Source organism: Rhea pennata, chromosome 31, assembly GCF_028389875.1.
Source record: "Rhea pennata isolate bPtePen1 chromosome 31, bPtePen1.pri, whole genome shotgun sequence".
NCBI lineage: Eukaryota > Metazoa > Chordata > Aves > Rheiformes > Rheidae > Rhea > Rhea pennata.
In genome coordinates this window covers 928,799-955,569 of record NC_084693.1, presented here as the reverse complement: position 1 = coordinate 955,569, position 26,771 = coordinate 928,799, and the positions used below count along the sequence as shown (strand labels likewise).

Below are 26,771 nucleotides of genomic sequence, written 5' to 3'. Positions count from 1 at the left end.
TTCTTTTCCCAGGCTTAATTACAGTTCAGCATCAGTCTGCACAGCCACAGAGACAGACTCCAAGCAAGGAGTATCGCAGATACCTGTGAGTTGCATGGGGAGACAGGACACTGAGTCATCTGGAGCCTCAAGGCAGAACTTTTCAGACCGTTTTCTCTACAAGGAACAAGGCTTCTAATCTATAAAAAATGGTCTTTGTTAAAACACAGACAATGAAGCTAGAAGAAAGCAATGGCCCATAAAGTTCAGATTTGCTAGGCACAGCAGATAGGATACAATTTATAAAGAGACAGTGGAAAAGGGTTAGAATTTTAAATCTTTTAATATCTTTCTCCCAGAGCTGCTTTCAAGTCCAGCAAATATCAGCGGCCAGCTTGGTTGCAAAAATGCCACATAGCCTTGTCTTTGTCATCTCTGAGATTACCCAGCCAGCCTAGTTTAACAGCGCATACCGTACTTATGCAGCAAACTGAGACCAAACAAGTAGAAGTAGCACTTTAGAAAATGGGTTTTCCCCATAATTTCTGGTGTTCCTCATGCCCATCTATATTTTCCTGCCATATCTCTGTCTTCTGCCCCATCTTCTTCATAGATACTTTCATCTGTGAAGTCTGCAGAAGGGTTAGGAGGAATAGAGTTCCTCTCAGCAAGCTTTTCCCCGAAATTAACCTATTCAACTTCTCTTCAAGGAGGAGCTCATCTCCCCTCTCAGATGAGTTTATTCCACCATTCTCATTCCTCATCAAAGCCATCCCTATCAAAACAATATAGATTTCTCATAGAGAATCCATACAAAACAGTTAAACGACTTGTTTTGTATTCGTGTTGCAACTGATAAAGGACCTGTAAGGTAAGCATAGGAGCAAAAAACTTTCTGCTTCTACCACAGTAGGAGACATACCCACTCCAGAGGGAGATTAGCTATTCTTAACTTTTGAAAAAATCTCTTAGGCTGGATGCACATGTATAGCATTGCAACAAATCAGAGCAGAATCTGAGGAAAATTGTACTTCATATCAAAAAGAAAAAAAAAATCCACAACCGGGAACTGAGATCTGTCTCCTTCTCCTTTGGTAATTGCCTTGGACATATTTGTATTGTATTTCTGCCACTGAAGACTTGCAGAAGGGCCTACTTCACTACAAGCGGGCTGGAAAGGGGAATGGGAGTAGAAAGCAATACAAGGACACTCTGAGTATGATGCAGCACAAATTTAATGAGACTGAGAGATGGAAGGAACCAATGTAAACTATAAGGAGTATAATTCCAGGATCCAGTAAGGATAGTACGTGCTCATCCCTTCCACACTGACACTCAGCAAAATGCAATCTTCCTTCTTTTTTGTGTGAGTGGACTGTGCCAATTCAGTCACACAGAACAATTGCTAAGAATTCCATATTTTTTCTGGTCATTATAAAACACAATAAAGCATAAGCAAGCAAAACATTTGATCAGAAATATAAAGTAAAGCATAGCAGAAGTAAGACAAGCAAAGGCCTGTTTTTAAGCGATGCCAAGCTCCCACACTTCCATTAATTGCCAATGGAGCTGTGGGTGTCCAACACCATGTCCGAAAACCATGACCATGAGCTCAGTCCTGTGTCTGGGTCCTGCTTCAACATTTCTGCTCCTTTCTTCTTGCGTCTTACGCGGAGCTTCAGCATGGCCCATAGAAGCCACTGCGGTAGGTGTTGTAGCGACGGTAGGGCCGGTAGTACCCGTTGCCCAGGCCTGAATAGCCAAAGCTCCCAAATCCTGAGGAGCTACCAGAGGAGATGGGGACTCCTCCGGCACTGAGAGCACTCCCAACAGCTGCTGATGCAGAGGATCCCACAGCGGTGTTCTGCGGGAAGGAGCTGAGGATGGGTCCGGGCAGGGTCACCACCACGGGAGAGGGCTGGATCACCACCTGGGAGTCCTGGCACTGCCTGACGCAGGGCTCGTTGCAGCTATTAGCAAGTGGGGTTGGGCCACAGGGGATGGGAGGACACAGGTCATAGCAGGACATGTCTGTGGGATGGAGGTAAATCTGAAACGCAGAGAAGGAAACAAGTGCAATGCAGGAATTATATTTAAACTCTATACAGCTGAAATATTATGATACAGGGAGTATATAGTAAACAAAGAGGAGATTGCATGGGAAGGAAGGTATTTTATCTCCAGATCCAGGGCTGAGCTTGCATTTTCTTCCAGTCCAGTGACTGCCAGGGAGAGTAAAGCTGGTGGGGCTTGGTCAGTAACTTACCATGAAGCCTACATGGTTAGTAAACTCACCTAGGAACTGGAGTATATGCTGGTGTTGAAAACCTCTTCTTTCACATTGCAGAGTGCCCTAACCACATGGCTGTAATGCTACTTGGAAAGGGCACTTTGAGCTCTGCCCCTTGCAGTTGTGGCGGTACATAGGAAAACTATCAGAGCTCCATCTCCTAGAGAAATGAAGACGGACTCGTAGCCTTCAGAGGAGAGTGCTCTGCTGGAATGGGTAAGACGTGATTTGTTATTCCTGAACTAAGGCTTGCCTGTTCACTCAACAGTGAATGGTGATGAACATCCTGCCCAGCGTTAATGTAGCCTTTCCCATTTCCTTCCTATTGGTTCCTCTAATGTAAGTTCTGTCTTGGTCCCTTCTCTCAGTTTTAGAATATGAAAAATAAAAGCCAAAGCACTCAAAATTTCTTTGATAAGAAATGGAAGAGCAGGTAGCTGAGTTCAGGGACACTTCTATTTCTTGTGACTTGCTGTTAGTACTAAAATTATCGGCAGATCTCAGAAGCTGCAGTGGAAATCTGTCCACATATGCTTGGAGCATGGGAAAGTAAGTGATTAAAGCTCACTCCTTACCTGAATGTGAACTATGAATCGAGTTTCAAAAAGACAAGCATGGACTGAAGATTGCTTTTTATTTGGGCATCTGACAACCCAGGAATGCAAAGAACTAAGCGCTGAAGTGGCCAGCATATCAGGACCCTTGTTCTTCTGAACTTCTAGCCTTAGAGGAATTTTCCACAGACCAACAGACCACTCTGGGCAGACTCAAAACCTCACTGCAGATTTCTTATGTTCAGCTCTAAGACCTGCTAAACTGTTTGGGTCCCAAAGCTGAATAAAAGAACCTATCTGGGTAGCCTGCCTCTGATCCCTCCACTCAGCAATTTTTATAATTTCCCATCAACAGAAAACTTTCCCTTTTGTGTAAAAATTCTTCCCAGTTACCTTCCTCCAAGTAAAAAGTTGAATGTACTGCAATACGTTAGCGAAAAAGCTATAAAATTAGAAATTATCAAGGTAACAATTTGCCATGTAGAAAGAGAGCAGATGAATATAGACTTACCCTATTCACGAGCCTGGACAGGAATGCAAGAGAAACGGATGGCAGAGCCTTGAGTTGCTCAGGTTTTTATACTACATCCCATGCTGCCCAGCAACTTGGGATATCCTTTGTGCATGAATTTATTTATGAGCCAATTCTGATTACATGTAATTTTGCCTCAATATTTGTATTTATTAATGTTTTACTTCCTTATCTTGTGGCATGTATCTGACCACAGTTTCTTTCATCTTGAAATATTCTGGGCAAAGTTAATTTCTGGTAACATTAGGATTATTAATTCAGAAAAATTTATTCTGCCTTCAAAACACTTTTTGGTCTGTCTGGTGTCATTAAAAGTGATAAAGCAGAATTTACATAATGCAGTTCCTTGTACAAGCCCTCCTCCCCAAGGTAAATACTGTTGCAAATCATATAGAATTTCAGCTTTTAATGAGCTGGGAGTCAACCCATGAGCACTTGTAGTTTGAGGATGCAAGCCCTTAGGGAAGTGGAGAGACATGGAGTTTTTCAGAAAATGGCCAGGAACATATGCACAATTTAAATCAAACTCAGGTCACAACAAAGGAGGCAATGAACAACATAGAGATGGGAGAAAATGAAGAGTTGAAAGGCTGTGTGCAAAGGCTCTGATATAACTAGAAAATATTTAAGACTGCTATTTTGACGTGGAAGAGAAAACCAGAGTCTAAGTCCAGTCTGATGAGATAATATCGAACTACTACACTTCTAAGGAAGTTTCTGAGACACAAATCTTCTTATGAATATATTTGCTGGCTGGCTCTAATTCTGAGCCTGGTTTCTTAGGAGTTCTTCATCTGAGGAATCCACAGACCCACCTTTATTCCTATCTCAGCTCTCAACACATTAGCAACTGATTTTAGATTAACTTAAACATGCACAAATAAGTTACCTTGCTTGAGACATTTGCTGTCAAGGAAAAGTCCTGCAAAAGATAAAGCTTTGTAAAATTCAGCTGTGGAGGCATCAGAAGTCATATACAAGAATTTTTCATTTCCTGTTACAGTATTCATTTCTCCTGTTGCCTCTGCAGTGTCAGGTACAAGATGAGTTAAGGGCCAATGGTAGCCTAGATGGAGAAGTGCTGAATGTATACAAAATATCAGTAGTTTCTTCACTCAGTATCAGCTCTTCTGTCACTTTGCACTGTTTTCTGGATGGTGCAAGCTATATAACTTCAATTTCTTCTCCAAGGACGACTTGCAGAATAAATAATAAAGAAGTAAAAGGCACACATAAAATGTCCTTGGCACAAAGATCAGTACTCAGGTCTCTTCTCTCCTAGCACTTTAACTACTGAGACATGTAAATCATCTCTAAATTACAGATTTCTTTGTGAAGATCCCCTGGGAACAGAAACTTGTTTGGCTTGATCATAGGCGCCTCACGATCTGACAACTTCAAAGTTTATCACAAACTTTTATTAAAGCTTAAAGCATGCAAAATACCAAATTATGTAGAAATTTAAGATATGTAACAGATATGAATTCTCATATCAATACGTAATAATATACTATTAATATCAATACATAATAATATACTATTAATGTTTGGAGGTGAAGGTCAATCATTGTTCTAAATTAATGTCATTGTTCTTGGCTGCAGGAAATAGGTTTATTTAATTTTTAATTAAAATGTAGCTCGAAAGTTTGTTTTAAGCCATCTTATATTTCAAGGAGCTTCTCAGAGAAATTACTCTATCCTTTCCTGGTGTCACCAACCTTTCCATTCCACAGTACTTCTTAATATACTAAAGGATTAAAAGAATTTTTCAAAAATAATTTCCTCTGTAGCAGTTTGTATCTTGTGTAACAGCATCCCCAGATTACTTTTGTGAAGACTTTTTCATTCTTCTTTCTTCCAAGTTCTGCCTGGAAAAAAAAATAAAATAAAATAAAAAACTTTTAAAATCAGACTAAATGATTTAAAAAAACAATATTTCCAAAGAGAATATATCCTCTCTTGAAAATAATTACTATAATTATTGCTCTAACTCCAACTACTTTATTGTATACTTAGAACAACTTCATGGCCTGATCTTTCTTTAAGATGAAATCAAGAGAGTGAATCAAAAGTACACAGCTGTTTTTATACAATCAGGGACAGACTTGTGTATTCAGATTATAATTAAAGTCTTTGCATGGTATGAGAACACCCTCCTGAGACACACATAAGTGACAAAAAGGCCAGGAGGGAATAAATAAATAAATAAATAAAATTAAAGAAAAGAAAAAGGAAAGAAAGAAACTTAATTATATTGAGACTGAAATCTTACTCATGCTGAGCCCAGTGCAATAGGACTAGATGTAAAAGTGACCCAAAAATCTCTATGTGGAGAAACAGCAACACGTAAAATGAAAGTTTTCTTGTGGAGAAAAATGCCACCTGCAATAGCATTTGAATTGTAATTAATTATGTTGTTCAAAATAAATGGATGCCTTAGATGCTTTGAGCAGTTAAAGCAGTAAAATTCCTTATAACACAGAGCCTTTCCATGCAGTTCCCCTCTTACACCTTCCACAGGAACCTTGATAGTTCTTGCTTTAAACTCTTAACTCATTCTTGGTTCAGTATATTAATACTGAAATTTAGTGGCAGAATTTACCGGCAGCCTGCATGATCTGAACAGCTGTGTGAAGTTCACACAATATTTTACAACACCTTCATCCATGCTGTTGACATTGATGATGCCCTCACTGTGTTAACAACTACTGGTCTACCACCTAAGACAGAGGATATATCTATACCTTAAAGTCTTTTTGCTCAGAGTCAGATGGAGTACCTCTGCATGACATTGTTGTTTCTATTGCAACTCCATTGTTTACTATTATTTGCTGCATTCTTGTTTGATCTTGGCTACTGAAGATGTCCTATATGCGTAATCTAGGATATCTTTGGAATAGGCATAACCTGTGACTTGAGCTTCATAACTTCAGCTTATGTGCTCAACTAGATCCCCCGAAGGCAGAGGTCTTCAAATACAGTGAAGTGTACATGGTCTTCAGAGTTTATACCTCAGCAGAGCTACCTGCATTCTTAATGTTATTCAACTGTTATGAAGCACTGCAAAATAATTAAAGTTTGAGGTTTAGTTTTGCACCTTACTATGATCTAACAATAATTTATGTTACAATATCCCTCTTTGTGAAAAAATAGATACATGCAGATCTGTGGAGTATTTCTGTAAAGAGACAGGTTTGGTGTTGTTCTTACAATAGAATTCAAAGGGGAATGGGAGAAGAAAACAGCAACAAAAATGATTTGTGCTGGAGGGATTTACTCACTAGAGCTTTTGTTAAATATCAAGCCCATCATAGGAGGTCTATGTTTACATAACTCTTTCAATGCAGGTTTTAATTATCTTGCCAAGTCTAATAGTGCAGTTATCATTTCTCTACCCATGACTCTTGTGTGTCAGAGCCACCTTTTTTTGCAGAAAGATGTCTTGGTGCCACAAAGAGACTGAAGAATACATGCCTTGCAACACATCGCTTTGGAGTAAGGGATTGAATGTAATCATTGATATAAACCACTTTCACAGTCTTTTATTTCTTTCCGCCAAGGATTACATGAGATACCACTCACATGAATTTTGCTGCAGCGATGTGCCAGGCTCCTGATTCTACATTTAGTTCCATTAGACATTTAGGAAGGAAGTGGTTACGGCTCACTTCTATGGAGGTGGTGATCCAGGATTAATATGTACTCATTTAGATCCTTTGCATTCCAGTTTGAGGAGAGAAGGGATTTTTTTACTGAAAATAAACTCTTGAAATTGCAGATTTTCTGATGGACTGAAAATTCAGCCTGTCATTCAATTCTGCAGATGCCTGCAGCCAAGGATATTATGCAAGATGTTTTCCCAAACTTGACTGAAGTTCAGCACCAGTCCTTGAAGAGCCACACAATGGCACTACCTGAATGCTATATTTAAGTATCTACATTTTAGTAGCCTTAGATAGATTGGCATTAGTTCAAAAAATACTTAGTATGAAATAATCTGCAGGGAGAGCAAGTTTCCTCTTAGAGCATCCTCCCACAAACTCACTACAAAACTCTTTGGGGTTCCATTTTTATCAGACCATGAGCATCAGAAATGCTTTCTAATGACCAAGAGGAATTTGATAGCAAATAGTTTAGGTGCCTGATCTTGTCTCTGTGATGAAGCCCACAGTTCTGGGAGTGAGATATATAAAGGCTTCCCCTAAATCAGTATTATGTAGCAAGGGTAGACAAAGTCTTGATCTGGAAGAGCAAATCCTCCTAGCTGTAGCAATTATTTCCTGGAGTAGACAGAGCGAACCAAATTATTTATATTTTGTCAAACAGAAAGAAATTTTATCAAGAGCAAGCTGCTAATAGGCACTAGGGAATAAATGAACACCAGAAGACTTAGATTATGATGCAACATGACTTTATTGAAAAGTAGAATAAAAAAGTGCAAAGTATAAGGGATACATTTCCAGGCTTCAGTGAAACAAGAGCTAATATGCCTTTTCATCCTAGGTCTCTTCTCTTCAATCAAGTCCCAGCTATAGCAATAGAAAAACAAACATTAGCAATATGAAGTATAAAAAGAGTAAGACAAGCAAAGGCCTGTTTTTAAGCGATGCCAAGCTCCCACACTTCCATTAATTGCCAATGGAGCTGTGGGTATCCAACACCATGTCCGAAAACCATGACCATGAGCTCAGTCCTGTGTCTGGGTCCTGCTTCAACATTTCTGCTCCTTTCTTCTTGCGTCTTACGCGGAGCTTCAGCATGGCCCATAGAAGCCACTGCGGTAGGTGTTGTAGCGACGGTAGGGCCGGTAGTACCCGTTGCCCAGGCCTGAATAGCCAAAGCTCCCAAATCCTGAGGAGCTACCAGAGGAGATGGGGACTCCTCCGACACTGAGAGCACTCCCAACAGCTGCTGATGCAGAGGATCCCACAGTGGTGTTCTGCGGGAAGGAGCTGAGGATGGGTCCGGGCAGGGTCACCACCACGGGAGAGGGCTGGATCAGCACCTGGGAGTCCTGGCACTGCCTGACACAGGGCTCGTTGCAGCTATTAGCAAGTGGGGTTGGGCCACAGGGGATGGGAGGACACAGGTCATAGCAGGACATGTCTGTGGGATGGAGGTAAATCTGAAACACAGAGAAGGAACTAAATGCAATACAGAATCTGTATTGAAGTTATGCAGTTCAGCTACATAGATAACATATTTGAAAGTAACTATGATTACAGGGGTAATTATTTATTAGATAAAAATCCACAGTAATTTGAAAATAATGTAGAAGTTTATCTGGTCTCCAAATTGTGGCATCAGTAATGTTAAAATTTTACCTAACCCTTACCGGCAATTTGATTTCTCTTTCTCTTTGCTGTTGCTTCCCCTTGTCCCAGCTGTGTGCAGAAAGAGGCATTATGTCTACTACAGAAGGTGGGAATGCAGCTGAAGCTCTCCAAAAGCCCTTGACAGGCGAGGCGAGCAGCTCTGAGCCAAACGCTGACATGTATCCAGGCTTAGTGAATCTGAATTTTGTTGCTAGCAGTTCAGCCAGCAGCATTGGGAGCAGTATAAAAACCTGTATTTAAGGGAAGTTCCTTGCTCCAAAACATCCTATAAATGGAACTAAACAGATAAACTTGGAGTGGGAAAAGGATTATTTTCCAGATCAGAAGTTTCCACCCTAGTTAGAGTTCAATGGAAATGAGGAATCCAGTCTACTGGAATCCACACTTTTCTGTCCATAGAAAAAAAGATTTTGGCTAGATTCAGGAATTCAGAGCAGATCTTTTTTCTAGACAATCACAGATTCTAAAAATGAGACTGTATTTCCATCCAGGCCCATTTATCTCTGGTTTTGTCTGGGTAGCGCCTTTAGCATTGGCCTCTAAAATGGAGCATGAAACTGCTTATTTTGAGAATCAGTCTTGCCAGCATTCTCTAAGTAAGTCCTGTGTCAGCACACCCTGTATCATAAATTAATCTTTCTTTTTGATGGAAATAAGCCTTTCTAATTTTCTTCTCAAAAAGGAAAAAGCTACCAATCCTCTAGTATTTATCAAGAACTAAAGACAAAACAAAAGTAGTCATCAAAGTAAAAATTTAGCATGCAAAAAGACTCAGGGTAGGTTCAGACTTACCTGTTCACCTGGGCGAATAAGGCAAGAAGTGGATGGAAGAGTCTGTCATTGTGTAGGCTTTTATACTGTATTCCAGAATGCCTGAGGATCTGAAACATATATTATGCATGAAATTATTTAATGGTCAGTACTTTTGCATGCAAAATTCACCAAACTGATTAATCTTTTTATTTCAAAATATCGTTTGGTATTTCTGCATTTTTTCCCTCACCCTATTACACTCACATTCCACCTCAGACAATTCTTTCATCTTCAACAGTATGCAGTCTTCTAATTCTTTGGAAGACCTTGCTGATTCATCTGAATTGCGGTAGTAATTATACTGCCTCCTAAGGCCAATGTACTTTTTGTGTTTCATTTTGGTCATCAAGAGGGAGCTTAATGAGAGTGTATGTATGTGATGCATAGCCCTTACTCAAGACTTGGTTCTTTTAGGTGAGCAATCATTTAGCTTGGCAGTGGAAGGTGGTGGTGGGAGGGGGGCTGAGCTTGATTCCCAAGCATTTGCATTTCAAGGACTCTGCCTGACCACAAGACCAGATGTATAACAGATATTCCCAATTTTTACACATCTGCACCATTTCAATCCCACACAAACACACAATTCAGAACACCAAATTCCATGAGTATTGCAAAGGCTAAAGAAAATTAAGACCAATGAGACCTGCTGGCCAGAGATACGACACTTTCTAGACCTGCTAGAGCTAAGCCGTGGTTTTTCCAGTCTGTATAAACACAGCTAATACAAACACATACAAAAATGTATTTCTTCACCTGATCAAAATTTTAGCTTCTTGTTCCCGAAGTCAAGCAACCACACTTTAATGAAAGAGTTTGATGAGCTGATCTGATCTTATTACTTTGGGATGTTTATTAACTGCCTCTAACGCTAGGTTCTGTACAGCCGTTCATCTGAAGAATCACCATTACTCCTGCTGGAAGCCCCGGGAAGTCACAGGAATGTACAGCAATATTCACACCGAATTTAATATGAACTCAGATGTTAAGATTGTTTTCAAGCATTGGTTCTTAGAGGCAGAACACTGCCTAAACTAAACTACAGCATCAGTAGAAGTTGCACCCAGCAGTTCTCCATTTATCATTACACCATTTGTTTCTCCTCTGTAACTGGAGTGGCCTATGCTAGCTGCACGCCAGACAGCTGGAGATACTTGCACAGATGGAAAGTATGCAAAAATAAGGAATCAAGTCTCTCTTTTCTTAGTGCCCCAGCCCCTCCGCAAGAGATGTGAATTAATTCTAAATGAAGAGTGTCTTTTTTAAATGTCTTCAGAAGAGCAAAGGACTTCAAAGTTCAGAACAACCTTTCACTAATGGTACAGATATGCTAAATTTCGTGCTACCTTATGTTCATGGTATGCAACAAGATCTCAACGCTCACATTGTCTAAGCTGAAAGTGTGTGAGTCAAGATCACTTCACAAAATAATTCAAAGTCAAACCTTGAGAAAAATATTTCATTACAAATTGTCATAATTGATTTTAATAAACAGATCTCCATCTTCTACAGATTCCTGGGACTCTACCTGTTTGGATGACTTAACAGAAAACTTTTAGTTTCTCTTTTCTAGAGTTACTGCTCCCTTCTCTTGCCTCAAAATTTCTACCATTCAACATAATACTTGTAGTCTTTATAAATTTTAAAAATGTACCTCCTATAGTAATTGAAAGCTATAATTCACTTTGAGAATTCATTTCCCTTTAATCTATGCAAAGGTAGCTAAAGAATGCTAACTTTTTTCCCATTCTTCCCTCTAGGAACGTAAAAAGTTCTTCTTGGAGGGTATATAATATTTTAGAAACAGACTCTTTAAAGGCCTGGAAATGTTTTCATTGATGTTCTGCCAGTTTAGTCTAACTGGTATCTAGATTTCATCCAAAAGGTTGAAAGCCTTTGGATCTTGCTCTTTGGGATTAAAGATGGTGAGTCAGAACTTAATAGCTCTTACTTATGGATCACTAATGGAATTTCACAATCCAGGCTCTCATTTAAAACACTTTGCTTAACAGCAGAGTGGATTCATAAGAGGCTGGTGAACCACCAAATTACTAAAGACCTAACAAATTACTTGCATGAACTGAAATTTGTATTATTCTAATGTTTACTTCAGAGGAGTGAGTGTAAAATAGTACAAGGCATTCAAATGATCCGTAAGTATCTGAGATGAAAGAATCTTTACGGAAGGCTTTTCATCAGATGCTGGGATAAGATAAGATGAGAAGATAAATCATAAACAAAATAATATAAATACTGGGGACAATTTATCCAGCAGCAACACAATTTGTGTGACATATTTGAAGCATAAAAGAAGCCTCAACTCTTCCATAAAACTAGAATCTCTTCAAAATTTCCCCAAGGTCTGTTGCTTTAGTATCTACAGTGGCTGTGGAAATTCTGCATTTCAATCTCGTGTCCTTACTTTTAGTGAAAATAGTTTACCCAATAGTAATGCCAATAGTTTTTTCTAAAACTTCTATTCTCTGCTTTCCAGTTATCACATTTTCAAAGATGCCAGAAGAATGACAAGATAAAAGCTCTTCCAAACTGAAAGACCACAATAATATCATGGGTATACAAAAAAAATTGGAAAAACTCTGCAAAGGAGAAATTGTAGAATTCATCAAGACAAAAAATGAAATTCCTTCAAGCAGACCGACCATGATGCAGATATTCCCTATAATGACAAATTTCACACCAGGGTGGTGAAAAAAAAGAAAGGAGGAGAAAAACACAATCAGACTCAAATGAGGATGCCAAAACAGTTTAATGAGAAAGAAACTTAAGATGTGTTCCACAAAATAAAGCAGCAAATTCAAATATATTATTCAAGTAAAGAGATGATAAGCAAGGCTCTGTTTTTCCCTAATTCCTGAGTAAATATCAAACACAAAGAAAAATTGAGAGGAACTGCAACATACCAAGGTACTGGAAAAAACTAAAAAGCACAGACACAAGAATAGTTAACAAAAGCAAAAATCAAAATAACTGATATACATTGGCATATCCAGGCATCACAGGCTCGCACCCTTGCTTGCCTCCCTGCTTTGCAGGAGCGTGCGAGGATGCGCAACCCGTCTGGAAACCCTGGCCAGCAGCTCCAAACTCAGCCGGGCACCTGGCTTTGGGGATCCTGCTTGCCGCGCTCGCTGGGCGTCCAGCCAGCCTTTATTGGAGCAGCAACCTTCTTCCAGAGTACCGGCTGCTCCATCCGGAGAGGCCGTAGGCTCCGGAGGAGACGGGGACTCCCTCCTCGCTGAGGATGCTGCCAACGGCGGCGGAGGCAGAGGATCCCACGGCGGTGTTCTGCGGGAAGGAGCTGAGGATGGGTCCGGGCAGGGTCACCACCACGGGAGAGGGCTGGATCACCACCTGGGAGTCCTGGCACTGCCTGACGCAGGGCTCGTTGCAGCTGTTGGCAAGCGGGGTTGGGCCGCGGGGACGGCACAGATCGTAGCAGGACATGTCTGCGGCACGCAGGAGCACCTGCGAGAGAGGGACGGCAAAACACGGGCAGCGCGTGAGGAGCAGCCTGAGCGCAGGCACAGCGAGGGGAAAGGCAGAGGCTGGGCAGCGGGCAGAGGCTGCGCGCGGAGCGGGGCAGATGGTGCAGGCCCACAGCACAAGCAGGAGACGGAGCAGAGAGAGAGGCAAAGGGGAGAGCAGCTCACCTGGTTCACCAAGGAGGAGAAGGCAAGAGGAGTGGATGAGAGGGCCTGGAGTCGCGCTGCCTTTTATGCTGCTCCAGATGCCCCAGGCCCACAGACGCCCTCTGCGCACGTGATGTGCTTACCAACACGCTCATCTTGCATGCAAAACATCCCAGTTAAGGAAATGGGGACACTGCTTTTTGTCCCCTCCAACATTCCCCTTTCATTTCCCCGCTCAGGACATGCCCACTCCACCACGCACGCTCCTTTGAAGTGACGGCACTAGAGGCCAAGCTGTTTCCTGGGGCATTACACACCAGTGCAGGCAGAGGATTTGGGCCGAGACGGAGTGGGGCCACCTCCAGAGCCCCGGACAGCATCTTACCCTCCTGGGGCATGCTGTAAGCATTTGTCCTGATGAATGCGGCTTGGCTTTCCTCCAGACCGGTGATAAAAGGGCAGACTTGCTTTTGCCGGGGCTGGCCGCATCCGTTGCTCTCCGTGCCTCCAAGCTCTTCCGTGATGTCTTGGAGAGCCCCTTTCCTGTCAGGGTGGCTTCGCTGAGAGGTTTTTAGACTCTCTTTGGCATCAGCCTTGGCTCTCAGGAGACCCAGCGGGGCCACTTTGGCCTGCTCACCTCTCTCGGTGGTGACAGAAAGACCTCAGTCCCCAGGACAAACGTTTCTCAATGAAGGCTGTTGCTCTCCCAGAACACAGAATTAGCTGGCCACCCTTCTTGCCTGCCAGAAACCACAGCTCACCAGAAAGCATGCTCGGTGTCTTCAAAACTCTCCCTTCTTCCTACCCGTCCGCTGGCGCAAGCGTCTGCTTCGGCAGCACCGAGTGACTGCACAGCAGACGCTTGCAAGTGCTTGCCAATGTTTCCGGGTGGCACCCCGGCCTCGGCTGCAGGAAACGCGGTCTTGGACTCAGAGCCTGCAGGGCCTCAGACCTCAGGGCCTCCGCAGAGAAGCACGAGCAAGGGAGGAGCCAGCGCTCGGAGTGGCATTTCCTGGGGCAGAACTGGGCACGCAGAGTGCACACGGGAAGGACAGCCCCGCTGGAGGCAGCGGCTGCACGCCCCAGACAGTCCCGGCAAAGCCCGCGTCCCCAAGGCACGCCAAAGGGCCTGCCCGCATTAGCCAGGCACTCCACCGGAGGTGGCCACCTCACTGACCACACAAGTCCTAGCCTAATGCTGCGTTCGCGAAGATGAAGGCAGGTGAAGGAACGTGCACAGGGCTTCCCCGATCTTGGCAGGGGACGTTTCTCCAGGGACGCGTGCAAGCGACAGAAACCCCTTGTGCCCCTCGAACAAAGGGCTCCAGATGAAACCTGCCCTGCATGGTAGGGAACCTCTTCCTCGGTGGAGAGAGGGCCGTTCAAAGCCTGCAGACTAGAGAGCAAACCCGCATCCTCTGCGGGCCTCTTCTCTCACCCCCACCAGAAAAGCACACCACGGCAGGCAAGGAAGCAGCGTCCTCCTCGCACTCAGCAGCCCCACGGCCGGGCACCCCCACCTCCACCCCGCGCCCATGGAGAGCGCCCGCCCAAAGGCTCAAGCCTCTCGCAACACGCTGCTCCGTCTGAACAAGAGCTGCACATGCCACTTTCCTTCCCTCGTGCAGCACGGCATCATCTGAGGGGCTCTCGCTTCCGACGTGGGCTCAGGAAGGCTTACACACACGGAGGGCACGCATGCAGGGGTACAACTGCCTTGGGCAGCTGCCTTCCTCCAGCACCCCGTCGAGAGCCGCGAGGCTGAGCAAGGATTTTGTGGGAGAAGTGCAGCAAGCCTGCTGCCTATGGCAAGGGGAGTCGGAGAGTTTGGGAAGCCTCCGTCACCTACAGACGACAGGCCCCTCCAGGGGCCATTGCTTCCTCCCTCCCAATCCTCCAGGAAGCAAGGAGGTCCACCACAGGCCCTTACCCCACCCCAGGCCCCCGCACAGCATCCCGTTTCTCACGGGCAGCTTGCGAGGGCATCCCAACAGGGAAGCAACACAAGGAGGCTCAGGCTAGCATGCAGCAAAACTTTAATGAGTCAAAGGAGGGAAACAAAGCAGCCCGTGGTGGAAGGCACCCGGTGCCGGGCACAGCCAGGGCAGCCCAGCGAGAGCCACCCCTCAAACACACATCCTCCTCCCGGGCAGCAGCAGAAGGGGAGAGCAGCGCTCCTCCACGCTTGCTTCAGGAACAACCCTTGGCGCAGCGAAGCCGGAGACAACAAGGAGTGGTGACAAAGAGGAGAAAGGGGGAGAAGAACAAGACAGACGTTGGCCGTGCCCAGGCATCACAGGCTCGCACCCTTGCTTGCCTCCCTGCTTTGCAGGAGCGTGCGAGGATGCGCAACCCATCTGGAAACCCTGGCCAGCAGCTCCAAACTCAGCCGGGCACCTGGCTTTGGGGATCCTGCTTGCCGCGCTCGCTGGGCGTCCAGCCAGCCTTTATTGGAGCAGCAACCTTCTTCCAGAGTACCGGCTGCTCCATCCGGAGAGGCCGTAGGCTCCGGAGGAGACGGGGACTCCCTCCTCGCTGAGGATGCTGCCAACGGCGGCGGAGGCAGAGGATCCCACGGCGGTGTTCTGCGGGAAGGAGCTGAGGATGGGTCCGGGCAGGGTCACCACCACGGGAGAGGGCTGGATCAGCACCTCGGAGTCCTGGCACTGCCTGACGCAGGGCTCGTTGCAGCTGTTGGCAAGCGGGGTTGGGCCGCGGGGACGGCACAGATCGTAGCAGGACATGTCTGCGGCACGCAGGAGCACCTGCGAGAGAGGGACGGCAAAACACGGGCAGCGCGTGAGGAGCAGCCTGAGCGCAGGCACAGCGAGGGGAAAGGCAGAGGCTGGGCAGCGGGCAGAGGCTGCGCGCGGAGCGGGGCAGATGGTGCAGGCCCACAGCACAAGCAGGAGACGGAGCAGAGAGAGAGGCAAAGGGGAGAGCAGCTCACCTGGTTCACCAAGGAGGAGAAGGCAAGAGGAGTGGATGAGAGGGCCTGGAGTCGCGCTGCCTTTTATGCTGCTCCAGATGCCCCAGGCCCACAGACGCCCTCTGCGCACGTGATGTGCTTACCAACACGCTCATCTTGCATGCAAAACATCCCAGTTAAGGAAATGGGGACACTGCTTTTTGTCCCCTCCAACATTCCCCTTTCATTTCCCCGCTCAGGACATGCCCACTCCACCACGCACGCTCCTTTGAAGTGACGGCACTAGAGGCCAAGCTGTTTCCTGGGGCATTACACACCAGTGCAGGCAGAGGATTTGGGCCGAGACGGAGTGGGGCCACCTCCAGAGCCCCGGACAGCATCTTACCCTCCTGGGGCATGCTGTAAGCATTTGTCCTGATGAATGCGGCTTGGCTTTCCTCCAGACCGGTGATAAAAGGGCAGACTTGCTTTTGCCGGGGCTGGCCGCATCCGTTGCTCTCCGTGCCTCCAAGCTCTTCCGTGATGTCTTGGAGAGCCCCTTTCCTGTCAGGGTGGCTTCGCTGAGAGGTTTTTAGACTCTCTTTGGCATCAGCCTTGGCTCTCAGGAGACCCAGCGGGGCCACTTTGGCCTGCTCACCTCTCTCGGTGGTGACAGAAAGACCTCAGTCCCCAGGACAAACGTTTCTCAATGAAGGCTGTTGCTCTCCCAGAACACAGAATTAGCTGGCCACCCTTCTTGCCTGCCAGAAACCACAGCTCACCAGAAAGCATGCTCGGTGTCTTCAAAACTCTCCCTTCTTCCTACCCGTCCGCTGGCGCAAGCGTCTGCTTCGGCAGCACCGAGTGACTGCACAGCAGACGCTTGCAAGTGCTTGCCAATGTTTCCGGGTGGCACCCCGGCCTCGGCTGCAGGAAACGCGGTCTTGGACTCAGAGCCTGCAGGGCCTCAGACCTCAGGGCCTCCGCAGAGAAGCACGAGCAAGGGAGGAGCCAGCGCTCGGAGTGGCATTTCCTGGGGCAGAACTGGGCACGCAGAGTGCACACGGGAAGGACAGCCCCGCTGGAGGCAGCGGCTGCACGCCCCAGACAGTCCCGGCAAAGCCCGCGTCCCCAAGGCACGCCAAAGGGCCTGCCCGCATTAGCCAGGCACTCCACCGGAGGTGGCCACCTCACTGACCACACAAGTCCTAGCCTAATGCTGCGTTCGCGAAGATGAAGGCAGGTGAAGGAACGTGCACAGGGCTTCCCCGATCTTGGCAGGGGACGTTTCTCCAGGGACGCGTGCAAGCGACAGAAACCCCTTGTGCCCCTCGAACAAAGGGCTCCAGATGAAACCTGCCCTGCATGGTAGGGAACCTCTTCCTCGGTGGAGAGAGGGCCGTTCAAAGCCTGCAGACTAGAGAGCAAACCCGCATCCTCTGCGGGCCTCTTCTCTCACCCCCACCAGAAAAGCACACCACGGCAGGCAAGGAAGCAGCGTCCTCCTCGCACTCAGCAGCCCCACGGCCGGGCACCCCCACCTCCACCCCGCGCCCATGGAGAGCGCCCGCCCAAAGGCTCAAGCCTCTCGCAACACGCTGCTCCGTCTGAACAAGAGCTGCACATGCCACTTTCCTTCCCTCGTGCAGCACGGCATCATCTGAGGGGCTCTCGCTTCCGACGTGGGCTCAGGAAGGCTTACACACACGGAGGGCACGCATGCAGGGGTACAACTGCCTTGGGCAGCTGCCTTCCTCCAGCACCCCGTCGAGAGCCGCGAGGCTGAGCAAGGATTTTGTGGGAGAAGTGCAGCAAGCCTGCTGCCTATGGCAAGGGGAGTCGGAGAGTTTGGGAAGCCTCCGTCACCTACAGACGACAGGCCCCTCCAGGGGCCATTGCTTCCTCCCTCCCAATCCTCCAGGAAGCAAGGAGGTCCACCACAGGCCCTTACCCCACCCCAGGCCCCCGCACAGCATCCCGTTTCTCACGGGCAGCTTGCGAGGGCATCCCAACAGGGAAGCAACACAAGGAGGCTCAGGCTAGCATGCAGCAAAACTTTAATGAGTCAAAGGAGGGAAACAAAGCAGCCCGTGGTGGAAGGCACCCGGTGCCGGGCACAGCCAGGGCAGCCCAGCGAGAGCCACCCCTCAAACACACATCCTCCTCCCGGGCAGCAGCAGAAGGGGAGAGCAGCGCTCCTCCACGCTTGCTTCAGGAACAACCCTTGGCGCAGCGAAGCCGGAGACAACAAGGAGCGGTGACAAAGAGGAGAAAGGGGGAGAAGAACAAGACAGACGTTGGCCGTGCCCAGGCATCACAGGCTCGCACCCTTGCTTGCCTCCCTGCTTTGCAGGAGCGTGCGAGGATGCGCAACCCATCTGGAAACCCTGGCCAGCAGCTCCAAACTCAGCCGGGCACCTGGCTTTGGGGATCCTGCTTGCCGCGCTCGCTGGGCGTCCAGCCAGCCTTTATTGGAGCAGCAACCTTCTTCCAGAGTACCGGCTGCTCCATCCGGAGAGGCCGTAGGCTCCGGAGGAGACGGGGACTCCCTCCTCGCTGAGGATGCTGCCAACGGCGGCGGAGGCAGAGGATCCCACGGCGGTGTTCTGCGGGAAGGAGCTGAGGATGGGTCCGGGCAGGGTCACCACCACGGGAGAGGGCTGGATCACCACCTCGGAGTCCTGGCACTGCCTGACGCAGGGCTCGTTGCAGCTGTTGGCAAGCGGGGTTGGGCCGCGGGGACGGCACAGATCGTAGCAGGACATGTCTGCGGCACGCAGGAGCACCTGCGAGAGAGGGACGGCAAAACACGGGCAGCGCGTGAGGAGCAGCCTGAGCGCAGGCACAGCGAGGGGAAAGGCAGAGGCTGGGCAGCGGGCAGAGGCTGCGCACGGAGCGGGGCAGATGGTGCAGGCCCACAGCACAAGCAGGAGACGGAGCAGAGAGAGAGGCAAAGGGGAGAGCAGCTCACCTGGTTCACCAAGGAGGAGAAGGCAAGAGGAGTGGATGAGAGGGCCTGGAGTCGCGCTGCCTTTTATGCTGCTCCAGATGCCCCAGGCCCACAGACGCCCTCTGCGCACATGATGTGCTTACCAACACGCTCATCTTGCATGCAAAACATCCCAGTTAAGGAAATGGGGACACTGCTTTTTGTCCCCTCCAACATTCCCCTTTCATTTCCCCGCTCAGGACATGCCCACTCCACCACGCACGCTCCTTTGAAGTGACGGCACTAGAGGCCAAGCTGTTTCCTGGGGCATTACACACCAGTGCAGGCAGAGGATTTGGGCCGAGACGGAGTGGGGCCACCTCCAGAGCCCAGGACAGCATCTTACCCTCCTGGGGCATGCTGTAAGCATTTGTCCTGATGAATGCGGCTTGGCTTTCCTCCAGACCGGTGATAAAAGGGCAGACTTGCTTTTGCCGGGGCTGGCCGCATTCGTTGCTCTCCGTGCCTCCAAGCTCTTCCGTGATGTCTTGGAGAGCCCCTTTCCTGTCAGGGTGGCTTCGCTGAGAGGTTTTTAGACTCTCTTTGGCATCAGCCTTGGCTCTCAGGAGACCCAGCGGGGCCACTTTGGCCTGCTCACCTCTCTCGGTGGTGACAGAAAGACCTCAGTCCCCAGGACAAACGTTTCTCAATGAAGGCTGTTGCTCTCCCAGAACACAGAATTAGCTGGCCACCCTTCTTGCCTGCCAGAAACCACAGCTCACCAGAAAGCATGCTCGGTGTCTTCAAAACTCTCCCTTCTTCCTACCCGTCCGCTGGCGCAAGCGTCTGCTTCGGCAGCACCGAGTGACTGCACAGCAGACGCTTGCAAGTGCTTGCCAATGTTTCCGGGTGGCACCCCGGCCTCGGCTGCAGGAAACGCGGTCTTGGACTCAGAGCCTGCAGGGCCTCAGACCTCAGGGCCTCCGCAGAGAAGCACGAGCAAGGGAGGAGCCAGCGCTCGGAGTGGCATTTCCTGGGGCAGAACTGGGCACGCAGAGTGCACACGGGAAGGACAGCCCCGCTGGAGGCAGCGGCTGCACGCCCCAGACAGTCCCGGCAAAGCCCGCGTCCCCAAGGCACGCCAAAGGGCCTGCCCGCATTAGCCAGGCACTCCACCGGAGGTGGCCACCTCACTGACCACACAAGTCCTAGCCTAATGCTGCGTTCGCGAAGATGAAGGCAGGTGAAGGAACGTGCACAGGGCTTCCCCGATCTTGGCAGGGGACGTTTCTCCAGGGACGCGTGCAAGCGACAGAAACCCCTTGTGCCCCTCGAACAAAGGGCTCCAGATGAAACCTGCCCTGCATGGTAGGGAACCTCTTCCTCGGTGGAGAGAGGGCCGTTCAAAGCCTGCAGACTAGAGAGCAAACCCGCATCCTCTGCGGGCCTCTTCTCTCACCCCCACCAGAAAAGCACACCACGGCAGGCAAGGAAGCAGCGTCCTCCTCGCACTCAGCAGCCCCACGGCCGGGCACCCCCACCTCCACCCCGCGCCCATGGAGAGCGCCCGCCCAAAGGCTCAAGCCTCTCGCAACACGCTGCTCCGTCTGAACAAGAGCTGCACATGCCACTTTCCTTCCCTCGTGCAGCACGGCATCATCTGAGGGGCTCTCGCTTCCGACGTGGGCTCAGGAAGGCTTACACACACGGAGGGCACGCATGCAGGGGTACAACTGCCTTGGGCAGCTGCCTTCCTCCAGCACCCCGTCGAGAGCCGCGAGGCTGAGCAAGGATTTTGTGGGAGAAGTGTAGCAAGCCTGCTGCCTATGGCAAGGGGAGTCGGAGAGTTTGGGAAGCCTCCGTCACCTACAGACGACAGGCCCCTCCAGGGGCCATTGCTTCCTCCCTCCCAATCCTCCAGGAAGCAAGGAGGTCCACCACAGGCCCTTACCCCACCCCAGGCCCCCGCACAGCATCCCGTTTCTCACGGGCAGCTTGCGAGGGCATCCCAACAGGGAAGCAACACAAGGAGGCTCAGGCTAGCATGCAGCAAAACTTTAATGAGTCAAAGGAGGGAAACAAAGCAGCCCGTGGTGGAAGGCACCCGGTGCCGGGCACAGCCAGGGCAGCCCAGCGAGAGCCACCCCTCAAACACACATCCTCCTCCCGGGCAGCAGCAGAAGGGGAGAGCAGCGCTCCTCCACGCTTGCTTCAGGAACAACCCTTGGCGCAGCGAAGCCGGAGACAACAAGGAGCGGTGACAAAGAGGAGAAAGGGGGAGAAGAACAAGACAGACGTTGGCCGTGTCCAGGCATCACAGGCTCGCACCCTTGCTTGCCTCCCTGCTTTGCAGGAGCGTGCGAGGATGCGCAACCCGTCTGGAAACCCTGGCCAGCAGCTCCAAACTCAGCCCGGCACCTGGCTTTGGGGATCCTGCTTGCCGCGCTCGCTGGGCGTCCAGCCAGCCTTTATTGGAGCAGCAACCTTCTTCCAGAGTACCGGCTGCTCCATCCGGAGAGGCCGTAGGCTCCGGAGGAGACGGGGACTCCCTCCTCGCTGAGGATGCTGCCAACGGCGGCGGAGGCAGAGGATCCCACGGCGGTGTTCTGCGGGAAGGAGCTGAGGATGGGTCCGGGCAGGGTCACCACCACGGGAGAGGGCTGGATCACCACCTGGGAGTCCTGGCACTGCCTGACGCAGGGCTCGTTGCAGCTGTTGGCAAGCGGGGTTGGGCCGCGGGGACGGCACAGATCGTAGCAGGACATGTCTGCGGCACGCAGGAGCACCTGCGAGAGAGGGACGGCAAAACACGGGCAGCGCGTGAGGAGCAGCCTGAGCGCAGGCACAGCGAGGGGAAAGGCAGAGGCTGGGCAGCGGGCAGAGGCTGCGCACGGAGCGGGGCAGATGGTGCAGGCCCACAGCACAAGCAGGAGACGGAGCAGAGAGAGAGGCAAAGGGGAGAGCAGCTCACCTGGTTCACCAAGGAGGAGAAGGCAAGAGGAGTGGATGAGAGGGCCTGGAGTCGCGCTGCCTTTTATGCTGCTCCAGATGCCCCAGGCCCACAGACGCCCTCTGCGCACGTGATGTGCTTACCAACACGCTCATCTTGCATGCAAAACATCCCAGTTAAGGAAATGGGGACACTGCTTTTTGTCCCCTCCAACATTCCCCTTTCATTTCCCCGCTCAGGACATGCCCACTCCACCACGCACGCTCCTTTGAAGTGACGGCACTAGAGGCCAAGCTGTTTCCTGGGGCATTACACACCAGTGCAGGCAGAGGATTTGGGCCGAGACGGAGTGGGGCCACCTCCAGAGCCCAGGACAGCATCTTACCCTCCTGGGGCATGCTGTAAGCATTTGTCCTGATGAATGCGGCTTGGCTTTCCTCCAGACCGGTGATAAAAGGGCAGACTTGCTTTTGCCGGGGCTGGCCGCATTCGTTGCTCTCCGTGCCTCCAAGCTCTTCCGTGATGTCTTGGAGAGCCCCTTTCCTGTCAGGGTGGCTTCGCTGAGAGGTTTTTAGACTCTCTTTGGCATCAGCCTTGGCTCTCAGGAGACCCAGCGGGGCCACTTTGGCCTGCTCACCTCTCTCGGTGGTGACAGAAAGACCTCAGTCCCCAGGACAAACGTTTCTCAATGAAGGCTGTTGCTCTCCCAGAACACAGAATTAGCTGGCCACCCTTCTTGCCTGCCAGAAACCACAGCTCACCAGAAAGCATGCTCGGTGTCTTCAAAACTCTCCCTTCTTCCTACCCGTCCGCTGGCGCAAGCGTCTGCTTCGGCAGCACCGAGTGACTGCACAGCAGACGCTTGCAAGTGCTTGCCAATGTTTCCGGGTGGCACCCCGGCCTCGGCTGCAGGAAACGCGGTCTTGGACTCAGAGCCTGCAGGGCCTCAGACCTCAGGGCCTCCGCAGAGAAGCACGAGCAAGGGAGGAGCCAGCGCTCGGAGTGGCATTTCCTGGGGCAGAACTGGGCACGCAGAGTGCACACGGGAAGGACAGCCCCGCTGGAGGCAGCGGCTGCACGCCCCAGACAGTCCCGGCAAAGCCCGCGTCCCCAAGGCACGCCAAAGGGCCTGCCCGCATTAGCCAGGCACTCCACCGGAGGTGGCCACCTCACTGACCACACAAGTCCTAGCCTAATGCTGCGTTCGCGAAGATGAAGGCAGGTGAAGGAACGTGCACAGGGCTTCCCCGATCTTGGCAGGGGACGTTTCTCCAGGGACGCGTGCAAGCGACAGAAACCCCTTGTGCCCCTCGAACAAAGGGCTCCAGATGAAACCTGCCCTGCATGGTAGGGAACCTCTTCCTCGGTGGAGAAAGGGCCGTTCAAAGCCTGCAGACTAGAGAGCAAACCCGCATCCTCTGCGGGCCTCTTCTCTCACCCCCACCAGAAAAGCACACCACGGCAGGCAAGGAAGCAGCGTCCTCCTCGCACTCAGCAGCCCCACGGCCGGGCACCCCCACCTCCACCCCGCGCCCATGGAGAGCGCCCGCCCAAAGGCTCAAGCCTCTCGCAACACGCTGCTCCGTCTGAACAAGAGCTGCACATGCCACTTTCCTTCCCTCGTGCAGCACGGCATCATCTGAAGGGCTCTCGCTTCCGACGTGGGCTCAGGAAGGCTTACACACACGGAGGGCACGCATGCAGGGGTACAACTGCCTTGGGCAGCTGCCTTCCTCCAGCACCCCGTCGAGAGCCGCGAGGCTGAGCAAGGATTTTGTGGGAGAAGTGCAGCAAGCCTGCTGCCTATGGCAAGGGGAGTCGGAGAGTTTGGGAAGCCTCCGTCACCTACAGACGACAGGCCCCTCCAGGGGCCATTGCTTCCTCCCTCCCAATCCTCCAGGAAGCAAGGAGGTCCACCACAGGCCCTTACCCCACCCCAGGCCCCCGCACAGCATCCCGTTTCTCACGGGCAGCTTGCGAGGGCATCCCAACAGGGAAGCAACACAAGGAGGCTCAGGCTAGCATGCAGCAAAACTTTAATGAGTCAAAGGAGGGAAACAAAGCAGCCCGTGGTGGAAGGCACCCGGTGCCGGGCACAGCCAGGGCAGCCCAGCGAGAGCCACCCCTCAAACACACATCCTCCTCCCGGGCAGCAGCAGAAGGGGAGAGCAGCGCTCCTCCACGCTTGCTTCAGGAACAACCCTTGGCGCAGCGAAGCCGGAGACAACAAGGAGCGGTGACAAAGAGGAGAAAGGGGGAGAAGAACAAGACAGACGTTGGCCGTGTCCAGGCATCACAGGCTCGCACCCTTGCTTGCCTCCCTGCTTTGCAGGAGCGTGCGAGGATGCGCAACCCGTCTGGAAACCCTGGCCAGCAGCTCCAAACTCAGCCCGGCACCTGGCTTTGGGGATCCTGCTTGCCGCGCTCACTGGGCGTCCAGCCAGCCTTTATTGGAGCAGCAACCTTCTTCCAGAGTACCGGCTGCTCCATCCGGAGAGGCCGTAGGCTCCGGAGGAGACGGGGACTCCCTCCTCGCTGAGGATGCTGCCAACGGCGGCGGAGGCAGAGGATCCCACGGCGGTGTTCTGCGGGAAGGAGCTGAGGATGGGTCCGGGCAGGGTCACCACCACGGGAGAGGGCTGGATCACCACCTGGGAGTCCTGGCACTGCCTGACGCAGGGCTCGTTGCAGCTGTTGGCAAGCGGGGTTGGGCCGCGGGGACGGCACAGATCGTAGCAGGACATGTCTGCGGCACGCAGGAGCACCTGCGAGAGAGGGACGGCAAAACACGGGCAGCGCGTGAGGAGCAGCCTGAGCGCAGGCACAGCGAGGGGAAAGGCAGAGGCTGGGCAGCGGGCAGAGGCTGCGCGCGGAGCGGGGCAGATGGTGCAGGCCCACAGCACAAGCAGGAGACGGAGCAGAGAGAGAGGCAAAGGGGAGAGCAGCTCACCTGGTTCACCAAGGAGGAGAAGGCAAGAGGAGTGGATGAGAGGGCCTGGAGTCGCGCTGCCTTTTATGCTGCTCCAGATGCCCCAGGCCCACAGACGCCCTCTGCGCACGTGATGTGCTTACCAACACGCTCATCTTGCATGCAAAACATCCCAGTTAAGGAAATGGGGACACTGCTTTTTGTCCCCTCCAACATTCCCCTTTCATTTCCCCGCTCAGGACATGCCCACTCCACCACGCACGCTCCTTTGAAGTGACGGCACTAGAGGCCAAGCTGTTTCCTGGGGCATTACACACCAGTGCAGGCAGAGGATTTGGGCCGAGACAGAGTGGGGCCACCTCCAGAGCCCAGGACAGCATCTTACCGTCCTGGGGCATGCTGTAAGCATTTGTCCTGATGAATGCGGCTTGGCTTTCCTCCAGACCGGTGATAAAAGGGCAGACTTGCTTTTGCCGGGGCTGGCCGCATCCGTTGCTCTCCGTGCCTCCAAGCTCTTCCGTGATGTCTTGGAGAGCCCCTTTCCTGTCAGGGTGGCTTCGCTGAGAGGTTTTTAGACTCTCTTTGGCATCAGCCTTGGCTCTCAGGAGACCCAGCGGGGCCACTTTGGCCTGCTCACCTCTCTCGGTGGTGACAGAAAGACCTCAGTCCCCAGGACAAACGTTTCTCAATGAAGGCTGTTGCTCTCCCAGAACACAGAATTAGCTGGCCACCCTTCTTGCCTGCCAGAAACCACAGCTCACCAGAAAGCATGCTCGGTGTCTTCAAAACTCTCCCTTCTTCCTACCCGTCCGCTGGCGCAAGCGTCTGCTTCGGCAGCACCGAGTGACTGCACAGCAGACGCTTGCAAGTGCTTGCCAATGTTTCCGGGTGGCACCCCGGCCTCGGCTGCAGGAAACGCGGTCTTGGACTCAGAGCCTGCAGGGCCTCAGACCTCAGGGCCTCCGCAGAGAAGCACGAGCAAGGGAGGAGCCAGCGCTCGGAGTGGCATTTCCTGGGGCAGAACTGGGCACGCAGAGTGCACACGGGAAGGACAGCCCCGCTGGAGGCAGCGGCTGCACGCCCCAGACAGTCCCGGCAAAGCCCGCGTCCCCAAGGCACGCCAAAGGGCCTGCCCGCATTAGCCAGGCACTCCACCGGAGGTGGCCACCTCACTGACCACACAAGTCCTAGCCTAATGCTGCGTTCGCGAAGATGAAGGCAGGTGAAGGAACGTGCACAGGGCTTCCCCGATCTTGGCAGGGGACGTTTCTCCAGGGACGCGTGCAAGCGACAGAAACCCCTTGTGCCCCTCGAACAAAGGGCTCCAGATGAAACCTGCCCTGCATGGTAGGGAACCTCTTCCTCGGTGGAGAGAGGGCCGTTCAAAGCCTGCAGACTAGAGAGCAAACCCGCATCCTCTGCGGGCCTCTGCTCTCACCCCCACCAGAAAAGCACACCACGGCAGGCAAGGAAGCAGCGTCCTCCTCGCACTCAGCAGCCCCACGGCCGGGCACCCCCACCTCCACCCCGCGCCCATGGAGAGCGCCCGCCCAAAGGCTCAAGCCTCTCGCAACACGCTGCTCCGTCTGAACAAGAGCTGCACATGCCACTTTCCTTCCCTCGTGCAGCACGGCGTCATCTGAGGGGCTCTCGCTTCCGACGTGGGCTCAGGAAGGCTTACACACACGGAGGGCACGCATGCAGGGGTACAACCGCCTTGGGCAGCTGCCTTCCTCCAGCACCCCGTCGAGAGCCGCGAGGCTGAGCAAGGATTTTGTGGGAGAAGTGCAGCAAGCCTGCTGCCTATGGCAAGGGGAGTCGGAGAGTTTGGGAAGCCTCCGTCACCTACAGACGACAGGCCCCTCCAGGGGCCATTGCTTCCTCCCTCCCAATCCTCCAGGAAG

General features: G+C 51.4%; 3 protein-coding genes across 3 annotated transcripts; all 3 read right to left on the bottom strand.

Annotated features, from left to right (window-relative positions):
• Window positions 1-1,657: 1,657 nt before the first annotated feature.
• On the bottom strand, window positions 1,658-2,026 carry LOC134152610 (feather beta keratin-like). The gene has a single exon (XM_062598149.1). The coding sequence runs from the start codon at window positions 2,006-2,008 to the stop codon at window positions 1,658-1,660; it is 351 nt and encodes a 116-aa protein (XP_062454133.1). The 5' UTR covers window positions 2,009-2,026.
• Window positions 2,027-8,108: 6,082 nt separating this feature from the next.
• Window positions 8,109-8,459, bottom strand: LOC134152420 (feather beta keratin-like). The gene has a single exon (XM_062597761.1). The coding sequence runs from the start codon at window positions 8,457-8,459 to the stop codon at window positions 8,109-8,111; it is 351 nt and encodes a 116-aa protein (XP_062453745.1).
• A 10,068-nt stretch (window positions 8,460-18,527) lies between these two features.
• LOC134152332 (feather keratin 2-like) lies at window positions 18,528-18,824 on the bottom strand. Its single transcript, XM_062597599.1, has one exon. It carries the CDS (start codon window positions 18,822-18,824, stop codon window positions 18,528-18,530), a length of 297 nt encoding a protein of 98 aa, XP_062453583.1.
• Window positions 18,825-26,771: the final 7,947 nt, after the last annotated feature.

What these genes read in the sequence shown, in the direction of transcription:
- LOC134152610 (XM_062598149.1), bottom strand. Translation starts at nt 2,008, where the DNA reads ATGTCCTGCTATGACCTGTGTCCTCCCATCCCCTGTGGCCCAACCCCA.
- LOC134152420 (XM_062597761.1), bottom strand. Translation starts at nt 8,459, where the DNA reads ATGTCCTGCTATGACCTGTGTCCTCCCATCCCCTGTGGCCCAACCCCA.
- LOC134152332 (XM_062597599.1), bottom strand. Translation starts at nt 18,824, where the DNA reads ATGTCCTGCTACGATCTGTGCCGTCCCCGCGGCCCAACCCCGCTTGCC.